General features: G+C 41.6%; 1 protein-coding gene across 3 annotated transcripts in view; it reads left to right on the forward strand.

Moving 5' to 3' along the window:
- LOC139787011 (pseudouridylate synthase RPUSD2) overlaps nt 1-18,193 on the forward strand; it is a 115,730-nt gene that overhangs the window by 14,801 nt on the left and 82,736 nt on the right. Inside the window, exons 1-2 of one of the 3 annotated variants that reach the window (XM_071726122.1) lie at nt 10,357-11,033; nt 11,184-11,228. The exons of the other annotated variants lie outside the window; for them this stretch is intronic. Of the exons in view, the coding sequence (XP_071582223.1) occupies nt 10,971-11,033; nt 11,184-11,228 (108 nt within the window). The 5' untranslated portion in view covers nt 10,357-10,970. Of the gene's footprint in view, nt 1-10,356; nt 11,034-11,183; nt 11,229-18,193 lie in introns of those variants that run through there. 3 annotated transcript variants of the gene reach the window in all.

Here is an 18,193-nt window from a genome sequence, read left to right on the forward strand (position 1 = left end):
CTCGGTCGTTCGCGATCGCGGGATCCCGCCATCGACATCGTTTATATCCCCATCCAGGACGGATACGTCCGAGGGAAGTTCGATTTCCGCCTCGCTCGGTTATCCCGGAATGATCCGCGAGCGTCGCGCTTCGAAGATTCCGCGAATTTCCGCCGCGATCCACGAGCTTATACATCCACGTGCCCTCCGCCGCGATTCCATCGATTCACGTCGTAGATATTTCCCGCTACGAGCATTTTTCTCGTCGGCGTTATCGGGAGGGAGAGACGGAGAGAGAATCGCGTGCTCTCCGTGCTTCGATAATAATAAAAATAAATTCACATCGGTCTCCGTCCAAGCGTGACATCGGGAAAGAGCAGAGAGAAGTGGCGACTACATCAGCCACTTTTGTTGGATAATCCATCAAGAAGCTAATATCTTAGTAGTCGCTGAACGCGCGCCGCGAACAACAAAAAAACCAAATGAAATTCCGCGTTCCCGTAGAAAACGCGTAATATTCTCGCATTAAATAACAACGTGTTAAAACGTGACCAGTGATTAACGGTGATCACCGCGATTGTTGATCGACAATATCCGCGTCTATTGTGCGCAAAAAAACCGCTACGCCACGTATGCCTAATCAATTTTTTTTCGGCTCGGCGAGTGACGCTGACAGGTCCGTGAAGAGGCGAGTAAATTAATTGTGTATAGGAAGGCGGCCCCGGCCACGCAGTTTCCCGGTACACCAGCCAGCCGGTACTAATAACGTTATATCACGCTCACGTTTGTTTCTGTAACGTTTAACGGCGGGTCTCTCACGTAACTGGACGGCGCGGCGCGGCGTGAATTCGACATTCCGCGCACGGTCTGATTTCCGGTTTTTCCACTTTTGCTTTTTCCCCTTTTCTTCTTTTTTTTCTGTTTCGCTTATCCGCGCGTGTGAATTTCAACGCGCGAGAGAGCCGGTCAGCCTCGCACAGCTCGCATGAGTAGTGAAAGTCGACCGCCCCGATGCCGGGTCTCGGTCCAGCGACTCGGGCTCTCTGTGTGCTCTTTTTTTTATTTCTTTGATTTTTTTATCTTCGCTTTTTTTACGCGACAATCTGCATCCGCGAAACGGGGAGGTACCGGAGGCTGTAAAGCGGCAAGAATTTCCTCGCGCGAAACAACTGCTCGGCTCGAGAACTACGGAACTACATTTTATATACTGCGGCTAGAACGCGCAGGTGTTTCCGCAGCAATTGATAAAACAGGAATGTTCATGGTGTTTTCATACATGTTACTGTCTTATTCCTTAAAAAATTTAGACACTCGTCTATCATCTATAATAAATCGCGGTAATTAAGTGACACGGTTTAATTATTTACCCATTCGCGTTCGCGAATAATCTTGTTCCGCATAACTATTAATCCGTTTCAAGGCTTAGGTGAGATTTGGATTGCGGAGTTCGCGAGCGGTGTACACATGTCATCGCGCGCAGATAATTTCGTCGATACTTCGCCAACGAACTGACAACCCGACAACTCGACGCGACGATAATCTAGTTACGGGTAGTTCTACTTTATGGACTTACGAAAGCGCTGAATTATTACACGTCGCACAAAGCGAAGGCAGTTCAAAGCTAATTCTAATCATCGCCTATAGAGATATTTATATATTCCGGCTTATACAATGCATGTTCGCCCGCGAACCCGACATGCAACATACGCCGGGTTAATAATTGGCGCGTATACGCGAATACGCGTTGTACGAAATTTCATCACGCGGCGCGCCGACAGAACGTGGTGGAGTGAACCCAATGAACTCTGAAGCGACAGTAATGTGGCGGAAATTGTTTATATTTCAACGCGAGAGATTTGTATTGTTCGCCGATCTCGAATGAAGCATGACGTAAAACATGTCGAATCGATCGGGATGATTGATCAATTGCGACAATAAAGCATCCCTCCGATAGCAGTTTCGTAGTGACGTATGAATTATGATCGCCCGTGTCGAAAACAGCGTTCGGCGGTATGTCGGTCAAGATATGGCGGAGTTAATAGGTCATCGCGCGATGGGAAACGTCCGGCTGGAATTTATACGAGGCAATCTCGGGCTCTCCCACCGGAGACCGTGCGTGGCAATTACTTTCGCTTAATCGGAAGCCTCGCGGGCATTCTCTACCTGCGTAATATCATCCCAATGTAACGGTGTCCTTACGTCACAGTCCACTTAGGCTGCGTTCGAAAACTTCACTCGGGTGCACGCCAGCGTCATTCTGTCCTTGTTCAACTTTTAGTAAATAACAAAGATAGAATGACGCGGTGTGCACCCGAGTAAAGTTTTCGAACGCAGCCTTGCGTAATATCTCTCTCTCTCTCCCTCTCCCCCCCCATCGCTCTCTTTCTTTTTCTGTCCTTGCGACGCCAAGAGCTAACCCAAAAAGAATGGACCTTGAACTGAAAAGCGACAACGGCGTTAATAAATTACGTTCCGCAACAGATTTTAAATTTCCTTTCGTACGAAGAGTAAGAATGGAAGACGCAACGGCGAAAGTTTCGAGTCCATTCATATCTCTTATTCAGAGTTTTACTCTAACAATAAGTTCAAAATCTTTTTTTTATAATAAAGTTATTTTTAAAGTATTTATTAGGAGTTATTACAATTTTATTTTGTAATAACTCTGGACGATGATTATCTGTTGGATGATGTTAGACGTGTACGCGGCGCTGATGTGCTTAATTTTTTTCGTTGGTTTGTCCGGCATAATGCCGCAAGTGTAAACGAAACGTGGAAGATAAAACGTGGAATGAATAAATGTGGAATCGTTACGGCCGTCGGTCGCGACGGCGACGAATAGGTGTGCCGGTGCCATGAATGTGTTCGTATACTAACCGTACTGGATCAAAGGGTGTCACGTGTGTGCTAAATAAATAGCTTCTATACGCCGCGGGCGATAGATATATAGCTGCATTGCTAATTCGTCAACGACTGATGCAAGATATTTTCGGTAAAGTACACTTACTCGCTAAAATAGTTGTTATACAGCCAAAGCTGACGAAGTGAAAATTTCAAATCGCGATTTTACAAAGAAGCCGCGATGAAATCATTATTCGAAAGCATTTCTCGCTTGTCAGTCTGACGTTTCGATTTTCAATAAATAATAGTCGATTTGGCACGGCGATCAAAAGATTCGATGATTTGTCGAGGAAAAGGAGACGACCGTCAATCCGACGCACGCGATGTCATTAGCCGAAAGTTGTCGGCGCTATAATAATCTAGCGAAACGACGCGTAGTCGTCATCAGAAGCCAGCGATCGGTCGGCCGTTCGCTCTCTCTCTCTGGATTTCTCATGAAAAGCAGTTAAACCTGGACCACAGCCAAGGCGTTCCGGCGATGGTCCCCCGTTTCGCGTCCCGGTGACGGTTTCGATTTCTACTGATTATGGGGGAGACGCGTGGTGGCAGCGGCGCGGCGGTGATGCTGCCGCTGCTGCTGCTGCTGCAAGTACAACTTGCTTTGGGAGCGAATTGCAGAGTGCAGGAGACAGAGGAGGAGGGAGGGAGCATCGGGGTCTCGATGTCTGGGCGTCCCCAGGGGCAACAGGTACTCACACATCGCCATTAGCTTTTCCGGGAGACAGACCGGCCGACCAACCTACCCGGGGGTAAGGGGCGAGAGATCTACCCGGCCGCGCCGCCACGTGCTCGCGCTAAATATAACGTCTGTCCACTGTCTGCCTCTTTCCACCGTCTGTACCTTCTTGTCTCGCCGCGCGTGCAGCCTCGACGCGGTCGCGGGTCCGTTACCTCTTCTCCTCGGAAAAACAGATGTATTTTTATGTCAAATGGGGCGGACTAATGAGCAAGCACACACAGTTTATCCGTATTTATTTATATTAATCGGTCCGAAATATTAACGCATTAGCTATATAAATCATACTTGTCCGGATGAACGTTTCGTCCGTGAACAAGACCGGCGAGTCGAATTCAATCGACGGCAGCTGCACGTGCCGATGTCAATTCCGAGGGAACTTTGAACTTTCGTCTTCTTCATCCGAAGGATAGGCGGGGGAGGGGGCTAAGGGGGGGGGGGGCACTTTTTGTCAGTCCGAAACTCATTGTATTTCTACGTGGAGAACAGAAAGTTTCAACGCGGCACCGGCCGGGCGCGACGGGTGCGTATTGGATTACCCTGTTGTCCTAGTTCGTCGGTCGCGATAAACTCTCCTCGTATACGATTCCCACCAATCCCACCTCGAAATGCATTTTTCATACTCCCAGCCCGTCCGGCGCGCTACTCCTTTATTTTCTTCGCACCTATACCATATAATCTATAGATATTTTCCACGGTCACGTGAATTATATCGCGCGTGTAAGATGCCTCGGCATTGAAACGTAAGGGCGATGAAATCAGATGATGAGATGAGAATACAGGAATTGTATTCTCTATTTCGTCTCGTTTGCCATTCTATATCGGGTGCGTCAGCGTGTACGGAAGTCTCAGATTAATTTTTGGAGCTTTCGGCAATTTGGATATAATTGAATCGCGGACTCCTTTCGCTGTCAAGAGCCGAGAAGACGGAGGAGCCAGAAGAAGGCGGAGTAGGAAGGAAGAGGAAAATGGCCGATGGGGCGGCTTATGCGAATAACTCGAGGTTGGCACGGTCACGTCGCGGCTCTCCGTCCGACTCCATGTTTTCGTCATCCTCTCTTTCTTTCTCTCTCTCTCTCTCTCTCTCTCTCCTCGATCGGCTTTTCGATGCCTCTCGTCCGTCTGCCCCGTCTCCAACATGCCACGGCCAATTTCTGTCCCGCCGCATTTGTCTCTCTTTGCCAATCGTAAAGGCGCTTCGCGGAGCGTTGGAGCCGGCGGGAAGCCTGCGGGAAAAGTTACGCACGTGGGGCTCGGCGACGCGAGACACGGGTGGCGCGGACGGATCGTCGGAGGTGAAGAGTAGATACACTGGCCAGCGCAAAAACCGAATTCCGTACCGCGGACCGGCGGCGGAATAGCTCGGCACGGTCAACGATCGCGACTCTCCGATAGCTCCGCGCCACGCACTCGCGCCCGTATCGCCGCATCGTAGAGACGTGTGTCGCGTAATTCGACCGAAATACCGTGGACAGTTCCTTAATTAAGTTTTACCCGCTGCCAGAGGTACGATGCATGCACGCTGTGTGTGCCAAGACTAATTCATTTTCCTTCGGATAGAGATCGGAGTTTCAGGAAGTGGATACAGCGATATGAGAAATTTAGATCTGGCTAATTTTTTCGCCACGGAAATAGTTTGTAAAAAGCGTTTGTGAGATTATTCTCAGAATAACGTGTTTAACGCCGGTCCGGAAGGTGTTCACGTATCACAAAATAGATGGTTATTAAACGTACATGCCTCACAAAGGCGGATCACCTCGTTAGCTAGTCGTTGTTAACACGTTGTTCCAGCGGGCGCAACATTCATATCGCGTTAAACGTCTGCGTGTAAATTGTCCTTACGAGAGGGCATCCTCGCCACCACCCCGAGACTCGGGTTTTGCTTGAAATACCGGCGCGCGAACTTCTTAATTAACGTCCTTCACCTGTTGCCAAGCGACACAATATACCCCTTCAGGTCATTGCAACGTAAATTACGCTCTCACAAAAAAAATCTCATTTGTCTTACTACGACGGAGCTATTCTGAACAGTTTCAAGCGCATTTCAAACAAAATAAAATAGTGCGGAGCGTATTTAGAGATGTGCACGTAAAGTTAATTGTCTAACCATGTATATCATGAACTTTAAGTAATATAACACATAAATGTTATATATATATATATATATATATATATATATATATAAAGAAATTTGTAATATAAAAATATGTTATTTATATGTTAAGGAATATGTGACACACAAGAACATCGTGCATTAAAAGAAACATATTAAATTTCGGGTTTTATTAGCGAGAAGTTTTCGCACTGTGCTTTATAAAGCTGTCCTCTATCGGCTGTTGTGAAAGATGTACGGGGTCGGAGCCAGCTTACCGCTAATACGGACGAAGCGTAAAAGAGTTAAATAATGTAAGTAGCCGGCAGTCGCGCGGCTATCATTATGCCACGGCGCGGTGTTTTCGCGGTGGAGAGATGGCGCATTCACGATGAAAAATGATGTCTGCTACGTGGCAAGTGAGATACGACGTGGCCGGCTAAAGCGGGCTAAAGAGGACTAAGCTTAAGTTAAGGCGATTCGGTAGTGCATCTCTCGACTGCAATGCGGAGCATTGAATTTCCCGACTCGTCGCGGCTGGACTAAAATAAAATATTGCGTATTTTATGGTATTATTTTTAACTGCACACCCCGCGACCGTCTTTGTCCGATATTTAATCCGTTCGGCCTCGGCAGACTAGCCTGAATTGTAGTATACCGACAAGAAAATTCAAGGGAATAAAGGCAGGCTCGGAATTAGCGAGCTTCCCGACATTGGTACAGTCGGCGCTTTCGTTGTTGGCAAGCAGGTAACGTTTAACGTTTCATCGTGGTTCGTATATAGACATTATGCCCGTCGATACTACGTGAAATATTTAAATGCAAAATTATGCACGACGTTTTCGGTGCGGAGCCGTAATTGGCTGGAGATGGAAGACGGCGGTACAAATAACTCACGTTTCCCTTGATCTCCGAGACGATTTATTATTTGTTCGTTTGCCGAAAGGTATATAGATCACACACGCTCCACGTACATGCAAATATACGAAGTTTCCTGTCTCTGTGAAAAATGAATACATTTATGAGATATAATCATTACTGCAATGCGTGCATACGGTGACTCGTTAAATTTTCGCAACGTAGGAAACGATTTAAAATTTAAGAATCTTTAAAGACTTTGTGGGATACTCCATGACGTTGTACAACCTACATACATCGGCTGCGACATCTCGGGTATTATTTTTGGATTGCAATTACGTCTCGGTGTGCCAGTTTATTAAATGATTGTTCGTGTCTTGACCGACATTTTTGCCATCGAGTTTGTCGCGCGATTTATTCATTAGGGTCGATCGGATGAATACTTATATTCGCGTTTTCATTAACAGCGATTTGTTTGGCCACAATAACACATTACAGCCGAGTAAATGCAGTGCCGATATTCTCTACATAATCGATACGGATTGCCTTCGTCCGGCAAATAGGTTAGACTCAGATTTATTACATTCACCTTTCCCGATTGAAACGTTAAATCAGCATCGCGTAGAAATATTCTTAGAACCTTAAAACGTTGGTAATTGAAAAACTGGGTTTTCTCCATTTAATCGTTTAATCAGATTCGTTCAGTGGGATATATGAGTGATATTAAATTCTCGAAAAAGAGATAAATGAACTGATTAAAGTATAATTACCTGTACCAGCTGCGTCGTCAATGTTAACATGTTCTCCCGCTCTCGTTCTCTCGCGATCTCTCTCGATGATCCGATGCTGAATCTTCGGTGCGGTAGGTCATGGCGATTGCAGTAGCATCTGGTAGCAGCGGAGTCGTCGTTATTTTTACGTGGAAAACTTTGTTCTCCCTTGATCTTCTTCGAATGAGAAAGTGTCGCGCGAACGGCGGAACGACGACGAAACGAACTAGTCCCATTTCAAAGGAAGCACGTGCCGGCGACGAGTCCCTAAAGACCGTCGTAAAGTTCGTCGATAATGAAATGTCGAAACACCAAACACACACTCGTTCACCGGGGTTTGGATCCTCTCGACTGCGAGACTCGGTTACTTTGATGTGCGTCGTTAACGGTCTCGTTAGCAGTAATATAGGGGGCCATCCCGTCTCGTAAAAAACGTGTCGCTAAACAATTAAGTGGCCGAGAAATAGACGCGTGCGCGTGAGACATTTTTTATCGGTTTTTTGTTATTTATGTTACCTAAATGAGCTCGCAAACAGAACTACCAGTTGACCGATCGTGTTTCCATTACGACACTTCAATGTCAGACAAGAGAAAGTTATTTAGCGACAGGACACGTCGTTGATTTCGTGACACGAAATTTCGATTCCCCTGCCTTATCTCATTGAGATAATAAACGAGATGCATTGCGGTAATTCGTGGCTCGGTAATTCATGACTAATACCTTGAAACGCTTCAGAATTTACTCTTCTCATACAAACGTTTATACGTGATATGCATTTATAACATAGATTTCTATCGAGGAATATTATGATTCAAATCAATCTCGATTACAACTAAAAAAATTATTATGAATTTCATATAAGGAAAAATGTGAAGTTTCACAGCTTCGGATTCTTATCTTTTACATTCAAAGAGAACTCTCTCGAAATGAATCAGGAATTATTTTGGGAAAGGCACTGCATTAATTATATCTGAAAATGAGATATTAACGCTATGAGCAGCTTCAGATTCTTATCTTTTACATTTAAAGAGAACTCATTTTGAAATGTATCAGGAATTAATTTGGGAAAAGCACCGTATATTAATTATACCTGAAAATGAGATGTTAACGCTATGAGAAAACGAGAGTATTGCTTTTATTTTTAATTAAAACGCTAGATAGCATCATTTTGGTGTAAAATTTCCGTAAGTGGAATTTTTTCCGTACCTTTTTGGTTGTAAATAAAACATTGCGCTTGATATAAAGTGTATAGCGACTACCGGTTGCTACCGTGTGCGGAATTTTCGCCGTGCACCAAATGGGATGGCACCGTTTGCTACCATGTGGAATTTCCGCTACACTTGCCAATTCCGTCCTGTATGAATGAGGAGTTTTGCGAAAATATGGATATACCGCCAAGATGTTCTCGTTGATGTTTACAAATATGCCCAAATATCACATTATTCATAGAGAATTTATAATTAGATTAATTTACGTCTATCAATCCACAAAGCAGATTTTACCAAGAAAAGTCAGGAATTAAATTAATATTTTTATCAAAATTTAATTTAAATTATGTGTGTGTGTGTGTGTGTGTGTGTGCGTGCGTGCGCGCGCTTGTTTTGCTATTCAAAATGTTAAATAAATAAATGAAAATTTTGTACATTTTAATTTTATTCGTTAGAATTATAATTTTTTCTCAATATACAGCGTCTTCAATATATGTGCGGCCGGGACAGTTGTTTTTGCCAGCATATATGTTTACGAACGCGTCCAATTTAACCATTTTTTTTTGCGCTGACGTGTTCGAAAAGTGAAGTTCTCTGTACTCGGTACAGGTCGACAAATTTACACTACGTCGGCAGCGCGCGTAAACCACCGCGACCGTTAAAATGCATCACTTGGTCATCGATTTATCGACAAAAATCGAACATGCTAGTAGTCATTGTTGTAGCACGGCTGCATATTCGCGTTGGCATTACTGACGTTTAACTCTTCATCTACAAGCGTTTTTATATACTTTCCACATCGCGGAATCTCTTTACCTTATTTAATTCACATGTAAATTAAAACCACACACACACATACACACGTAGTTATAAATTTTATTATTAAAATTCTAAATTTAGTTATACGTGCATGTTTTACATGTACCGTATAATTTTTTAATAACGTATCTCTTGAAGATTAATTAAAATTGGAAATCCTAATATGAGAATATCGAATAACAATAATTTTAGAATCAAGTGATCGATTAATCAATGGAGTCGCGTAGAGAATTCGCCTATTAAAATGTGGTTACACTAAACTCATTATTGACTTTCACAGTTTAAGTGACATTAATTTTTATATCTGCTTAAACTGATTTTGATTTCTCACTCTTAATTATTTATAACGAGCTTATCTGACTTAATCGATTTGACTCGTGAATAGTGAATAAACTTCAAGATTCGATATAATAAATTCCCTATAATATATTATATACGATATCCGTGCTGCTCGAAGACACCGAACATTTTTACTGTGAACGGAATATGACGCTAACGAGCCCATAAAAAGAAGCTCGTAAAATGAAAGTCGTAATGTGCGGTAACAGCTTATTCGTTTTAAATTAACGCGGCACGCAGAGAACGGAGTATTCGACGTTTATTCGGTACATGATGCATTAAGTATTTCGTACGTTCGGGAAACAGCCGTTGTGTTTTCGTAACGGCATGCACGTCGTGTACGCCGTGTTATAATAACAAACACCGACCGTCGCACACGACTGCGACGTACCGGTCTACCGTTGCGAAAACAAGGTCACTGTGCTCGGTCATGTTATCATTCGCGCGGCGAGACTTCGAGCCGGCAGGCATTGCAGCGGCGCGAGCCGCTCCATGCGTTATTTTCCATCGAAACGACGAAACGCGATCGGGACAATAAGCGCCGCGAGGAAACGCGCTCTCGCCCTCCTCACGAATAGTTAAAGCTTATCAGTCCGCCGCGCGGCCAATCAATTCCCGCGAGCGATGACTCGAGCGAGCGGATCGTGGCCGCTGATGGTCGAGATGGGTATCTTCGCGCGTTAGGGCAAGGATCGATGCGACGACGGACACGGGAATACTGTTTTCCGATGGTTATCTTCAACGTTTATTAGGTTGAATATGCATATCACATCGCGGTTCAATTGTCTCGTCTGTTTAAATGTAACTTGGCCATCATCATTTTCAAATCGAGAACGCGAAACGGCACATCGAGAGACTCAGGATCGTCGCGCGGTCTATCGATCGCGTTTATCGATACGCGTTTCGCGGAATGTTCTGTATATTTGCGTACCAGCAATATTGAATCTCGCTTGTGTATTCTCGTATGCTCGTCGTCGCGCCATCGTTCCTTTATTAATTGTGCGATATCGAGATAAAGTTGTCTCAGGCTATTTGCAAACTTTCGATCTTCAACGGAACGGTATTTACAACGCGTTTAGCTTGTAGATACAGCTTTGTTTCTTGAGAAGTTTAAACCTAACCTAACTTTCGCCTTTCGAGATTCACGAGATTCACGCCTCGGGTATCGAGCGAGATTTTTCAGTGTCACTTTGTCGTAACGTAACAAAGTGCGCGTCGCGTGTGTAATTAACTGTGTTTTTCGCGAGTGAATATTGTGCTGTGTGCAACGATGGAACCTGAGAGGAGGAGAGGCGGCCTGGGAGGCATCGGGCGACGGCGGAACAGCCTTGAGGTGAGTAATTTATTATTTTTCTGTTGTCTATTACTCGGGAAAATTAATTATTTATCCTTACGACGGCCGCACGTGTAACGTATTCCGCGCGCGTACATCATGTAACATAAAACATGAAATATTTCTGATCATTATATTTGTATTTTACAGATCGACGTAGTTTGCGTCACAACCCCGCTGTTGCGCATCGTATCGGTGAGTGCGAAACTATCTTTTATCTTGATCGTAAGTAATGGATCCGTGAAAAAATTGCATAATGTATTGTTGCAAAATGTACGTAATATATAATATGTATAAATCAACATTCAAAATTAAGAGTATAAAAATATTAGAGGTACCTAAATTTAAAATTTCATAGAATTATTACTTAAAAATTGATGGCTAAGACAGATTAGGAGTCTAATATTTAATTCTGAGATATGTTTTCATATTATACGAAGCGCAAGCTTTTCAGAAAATGCAAATACCATGAGAATATAATATTTTAATAATATTATGTTGGATATATATTTTAATCTGAATGAGATTATAATTGATTACATTTCTGAGTTTATGTAGATAAATAATGGGAGATACAGAGGAATAAAGAGAAAACAATAAAATAATATTATAACAAGCTTTTGTAGAGATAAAGATTTTGTTTGAAATTCCCTATGGGGTGGTGTTCATATTTCATGGATAACGAAGATCAGAAGGAGATATTTATGTTAAATGTATTTGAAATAGAAGATATTGTGTGAATTTAAAATAAAATTAATAATACAAATAATATGAATAATACAAACATAAGGAAAATTTGTTAATATTTAGATGTGACTTTATTTTCTCTTCCTTTCTCTCAAATGTTTTCTTAATAGAATTTTAAGTTTCTACCTGGCTTCTTTATTTTCTGTCTAAAGATAAAATATTTTATAAAATATTAAATCAATATACTCCGAGTGTTTAATATATATATATATATATATATATATATATATATATATATGCCATGAAGATAAATAAAAGAAATATGACATAGTTACATTATATAATTTGAAACTAATTTATTTAGTACGAAATGTACTTTAATAATTATTAATTGCTTTTATGCTGACATTTCTACTTTACTCTTCCATAGCCTATCTATCCGTATATTTATTAATAACTTTATATTACTTACATTAAGTAAAGAGATGCGACGTTTGTAAAATATTTTATCGTAAAATTTATTCACGGTTTAATTAAGTTAAGTAATTAGCGTGTAACATTTAAAATGCTTTAGTGGTTATTACTATTAGTAATACGAAATTAAAATATAAACTCAGCTGAATAGTAAAGATTGATATCGCTTGAAAATTGATAACAGTATATATGTATATATATATACACAGTTACGAGCTTAGGTACACGAATTCTATATAACGATATTCCTCAATATTAATCGTTTATAATTTTAAAATTATTATCTCGACATTTATATTAAAATTGTCAATTTTAATTAATTTGCAAAATACACTTTTAAAATATAGCACGATCGTTGTGAGATACTCTGCGTAATTAATCTTACGTGACGCTAAAATATCGTTCAAGTATTCTTGTTAGCAAGAAAACAATCAACTCAAACAGAGTGAAGCGCGAATTACAATTCTAAGTCAACTAATGCTATTTGGTTAGAGTTGCGAACTAGTTATCACGTGTTTTCCTCATGTTTGTAAAACGGCGAGATGTATAAAGCTAGGATCGAAACTATAGTACAAATGAAGTTTGACCTTTTCGTCATAAGTTTATCGAAATCGAGTTTTCGTAACAAAAATCCATATATATCACCTTTTTCACCACGGTTAATTTCGTAAGTTAAACCATAGTCATCTCTCCAGTCAGGAATCTTGCGTGTGATATTGCGTGTGACGGACAGTTCTTATTCAGCCGAAAAATTTCAGATATATAGGGCATCGATCAATTTCAAGGCCCTGTTATTTAATAGCGTGAAAGTGTGGCGTGAAATATCGATTGTATAACGATTGACAGAGGCGGCAGTGCGGTCTAGTGGTAGAGCGCCAGACTCGTAATCTGAGGAACCAGGTTCGAGTCCACTAGAGCCATGGAAACCTCGGTGAGGATAGTGAGAAACGAAAGGCCTTTAATAGCCCATTTTCTTATATTATCTTCGTTGGAATTAATTAAGAATTGTGCGCATTTTAGGATTAACTTCCATTCAGACGCGTGAATGTACCCACCGTTGAACATATTGATATTCGCCCAAAAGCGAATGTTTTTGAATTTGCTCAACATTATCATACCCACGAACGCTAGAACCTGAATTGAATCATCCTCAGATCGATACAGATTCTTCAATGTATTTACACTTCGACTTATGAACACGTTGGCCTCGGTATATTGTGTTAGACCTGCAAGTATACATTCCACAACAATTTTTTGTTGTGATATGTCATTCGTTTCTGATAAATCTGAGATTATTTCAGTAATTTCTCCTATAACAACCTTCTTTTTGAAGGTAACTTCGTATGCAACGTCTATCGGGCCGAGTATTAAGGTTGTCATCGCAACCACTACGCGTAACTGTAACGATTGACAGAATAGGGCATCGATTCCCTTATCTGTCAGCGATTATATAAAATATCGGTTATATCACAATAGTTAATAAAAAGATTCTTATAATTATTTTTTACGAAAACATAGGGATTAGTTCAATTACTTTTTAACAGGAAAGAGAATTCCTTAGATATAATGAAGCATTCCTGATTTATCGATGGTCTCGCGCAATTGATCTCGCAACCGATCCTCTCGATTCTCGCATAATTTTCATTATCTTGCAACACTACGACATTATTACTCTCGGCACTTGATGCGCTCGCTTGCGACATTTGCGCCACTCGAAAGAATCGCGCTCTCTCGCGCAATCGAAGACGCTCGGCGTGGCGTTGAATATTTATATAGCTCATTGAACTTCATAATGACATCATTTCGGTAAGTCGCGGCACGTCGAAATTCCAAAAAATTCACCGAAGCTTGGTCCAACTTACGCGCGCCTCCGCTGTATGCTGATTGTGAGACGAATACCGGTAAACAGCGAGTGCATTCCTGACCGAACAATCGTGCCTATATGCCACGAGCGAATCGTAGTAGCCATTATGCCCATTATATTTGATCCTCTCTCGCTTTCTCTCTCTCTCTCTCTCTCTTTCTCTCTTTTTGTTTTTCTCCCTTCGTATATGTGCTGTAAATTATTCGCAGTCGGCCGAGTCTCTCGCGCAGCGAATGACAAACTGACGACAGGTGCTTTTTAAACAACTGACCTCTCTTATGCGAAACATTTCTTGTTCGATGCCGGCCAGAAATTCTCTTGCCGTTTCTTGCGACTCTAGCCCCTTTTACAAACGGCCAAATTTCTGCTCCAGCTTTCCGAGAGACTCCCTCACGAGTCACCATATTATTTTTCATAACGTTGTAAGGCAAAGCGTGGTATTTGTACCGCCAGGATTTTTATCGTTTTTGATATACGTCTTTGTTACTGTCGCCCAAGCGAGCCCGTGACCACTACTGGCAAGTCGACAGAAATGTCTAACGCGATGACACGGACTTGCACGGACGTTTCCCTTTCAAAAACTGCAATGAAAATCGAGGCGCCGCGAGGCCTCTTTTATCCGACGGTGTACAAATATCACGAGAGTAAATAGCCCGGGGCGCGGCTCCCTTTGTCCACCCACGCGAGTTATAGCACCAAGTGGAGAAGATATATACACGCGACTGTAATTCACCTTGAGCCTCTGAGAGACGAGATTGCCGGCTGGAGAACCACCCGCAGTCGTCTATTTCGGTTTAGGAAGAAAAGTCCGCAACGGGAACGGCGGGACCGGAGGGCACACCTTCGGTAAATATGTTCTGCATGCGCACTTGCACTCTGTGAAACCCGGCAACCGTTATTTTTAATCAATTATAAACTTGCGTTTTTCTTCGTCGACCGACGACCTTTCGTCCATCGTAATTTTTAACGTCGCGCCGCGTTGATAATGGTTTCATTCTTTAGAAGATATCTCTCTCTCTCTCTCTCTCTCTCTCTTTCTCTCTTGGTGTATAAGGAATATGTCAGTTATATTATTATGCATATCAAAGGATTATAAATTTATACTATATCCAGTTTATTAGCATTTGATCAAGTTGACCTGGAGATTCTTACATCTTTGCCCCAGTCAACGTGATAGGAAGGATCGCTGGAAGATTATCAAGAGACAGTAATTTGACAGTTAACATTTGTTTCTCGCGTAAGTGGATTACGATTTGCATATTCACGTTACGTCGACCGAACAAGCTGTTAGTAAGTCGACCAGCGGGGCTGATATGCCACGATATAAAAAGAAAGGGAAGGGAGCGAGGGGGGGGAGAGAAGGAAAAAATATAAACGTGACCCACGGCAATTATCGTTTTAAATTAATATAAAAACGTAACTAATATTAATTCGTCCTGTTAGCGTTGATAATCTAAAAATTATTTATTTCGAGCTAACCCCTTCGCGTCAGGTCACAGATTTACATCTCGTTTTCACATTATTTCATATTATTATTTTGTAGATGTATCTAAAATGTATGTTTGGCGAGCGTATCGATTTGTATGAATGGGTTACTAAATGCCCGTAAAAGTGGGACGCGCGTCAGGGAAAATTTTTTAATCGAGCACGCGATCCTGCGTGCGGCCCGTGCGTGTATTCACCCGTATCGAGTGATACGGCTACGTTACGTTAATGTATGTTACGCAAAAGTTGCTCCGGTGGCTCCCGTGTCAACGATCCATCGCGTGTCGCATTATGAAAGTACGTTTATAACGGGTGTAACCGAACGAAGGGAAAGTAGCTCGGCACGTACGGAAAGCTCGATGTACGAGCGACGCCTCTCCTTTTGTTTGGATGCGTCTTGCAGACAACGCGTGTATATGGCGGTGGACAAAGAGAACGTGCGGTTTGCGTCAACCGCGAAATGTGTTCACGACGAATACACTTTACGATAATGCGCGCCGGCTGCTCGGCTTTTATCTACGGGTGAGGATCCCTTTAAAGTTTCCAAGTCGCTCGAATCGGGCTCGAAGATCTCTAGCTTTCACGACAACGCTAGATCGGATTGTCGGCAGGTTTTTTTTTCCCCGTCGGATTAATCTTTTTGTCTGGAACTTACTTTTACGTAGCGCCCGAAACTTTAATCTCGATAAAAAAGAGCATAAAGAGTTTCGAAAGTTCAAGTGTTTAACCAGGAAATATCGAAAACTTCATCGTTAGACGTGGAAGACTTCTTGCTTATATATTTTACTAATATCCCGAAAGCGAATTTTTGTGGGAACTAAAATATTCGCTCGCAGTCCGCTTCAGCTAATATTCGCCGAGATCCATTTCACCGATTCGAAGATGCGCGCCGAAATGTAAATTTTATTGCGATACAAATAGGAAAAGTTCTATCCGCGAGTTTTGTCATCGTTGTGTGTGTTTCTTCGGTTCCTAGGCAAAACTTCGATTGGATTAATACGATGTCACGAGCAGCCCGTGGATTCTTCCTCTCACCAAGTTTTCAGTTGCTTTTCTCATCCTTTTTGCTGTTCCGTTAAGCTGAATAACAATGTTTGAATTCCTTGTAAAATCGCTAGACGAAGCGTCTTTGAGACTCGATCATAATTTGATCGAGGCGGGGTTTCAAATTTGCAAGAATAACATGTTTTTCCCGGTGGAGAATTTTCTTTTGTACTCCTGTCTGGTTTTTATGAGTGTTTATACGTGCGCTCCTGAGGTGTCAAGTAATTAACGGAATCGTTAATCAACGACTCCGGAAATTCCCCACCGATAAAATAGCGAAACCCTGTTATTAGCAAGAAACGTCATCAGCGCATTAATATTAATATTCGGCAGCCGTTCGTGCACGGCCAATCGTTTGTCAATATTTACTTTGACATATTACATCCAGCGCATCTCGCGCACAGTTATTCGCCGATGGCTGTATAGATCGGGGAGGGCAATTCAAGAAATTGATCGCTTATATAGATAAACGTTACTTTATGAGTTGATATATCCGATAGAGATATGCGAATATAGAATTTTTGATGTCGAATCAAATCGAATCGAATTTCACTTTCTCTTTCGAATTCGAATCAAATCGAATCAACAAAATTTCATTCGAATCGAAGCGAATCGAATCGTTGAAATCTAATTTTTAATTAATTATTAATATAATTATTATTAGATTAAATTGTAACACGTAGATAACGAAAGACAATTTTAATGTAGAAAATAATATTAATTATGTATAATATAAATTCTTTTTAAAGCAAAAGACATATTTAAATATTTAAATAAAACTATACTTTATTTAATGTCTCAGTAACTGAAAAACAATTAGGCAGAAAATTATAGATAAATTATTAAAATGCTCTAATGTAATATCCAATATCATTACCCAATTGCATAGAAATTAAAATAAAAGAATACCTATAGTTTATTTTATTATCAAAACTCATAGCTTACTATTTTTTAGGCATGTTCAAATTTTTACTTACAATTTGATAGGGTTCTAGGGCATGTCAAAAATAAGAAATAAACTTTTAGACTGCTTAGCCGTTCAGTAAGTGGTTATAACATTGAATGCACTCACTGAATGCTAACATGATCGTATTTTTGCTCATTAATGGGAAATGATTTTATAAAATTGACAATGTATATGATTCGAATTTGAATAGTTTACACATCTCTAATATCCACCACGCGATACAGTGCGTAGACCTCCGCATAATTGCACATACCGAAAGCTGAACGACAGATGTGTCGATGATGAGCGAGCATCGATCATCTTTCTTTTATGAACGAGACTCACAAGTCACAAGTGATTTTTGCGAATTACACGTTTTGCAAATCGCGCAAATAGAAAAGCTCCGTCCTTGCTATACGCAGTCTTTTCAGGGGTACCCTGTATACATTTCAATGCCATGGAAATGGAATGGCCGACGTCACTCTGCGGCTCGAAAGTGAATGGAGGGAAACACATCATGTTTACACGCAAGATATTTGTCTTTCTACTGCCGCGCCGCGGAACGATATCGGCCGCTCCAGTTCCATTTTGGATACACACGACTTCGCATAACGCCAAACTCCGTCTTCCACGATATCAGTTCGGGCTATATGTTTAGAG

This window comes from Temnothorax nylanderi, unplaced genomic scaffold (genome assembly GCF_030848795.1).
Source record: "Temnothorax nylanderi isolate EJ_2023f unplaced genomic scaffold, tnyl_v1.0 TNYL_tig0009_pilon, whole genome shotgun sequence".
NCBI lineage: Eukaryota > Metazoa > Arthropoda > Insecta > Hymenoptera > Formicidae > Temnothorax > Temnothorax nylanderi.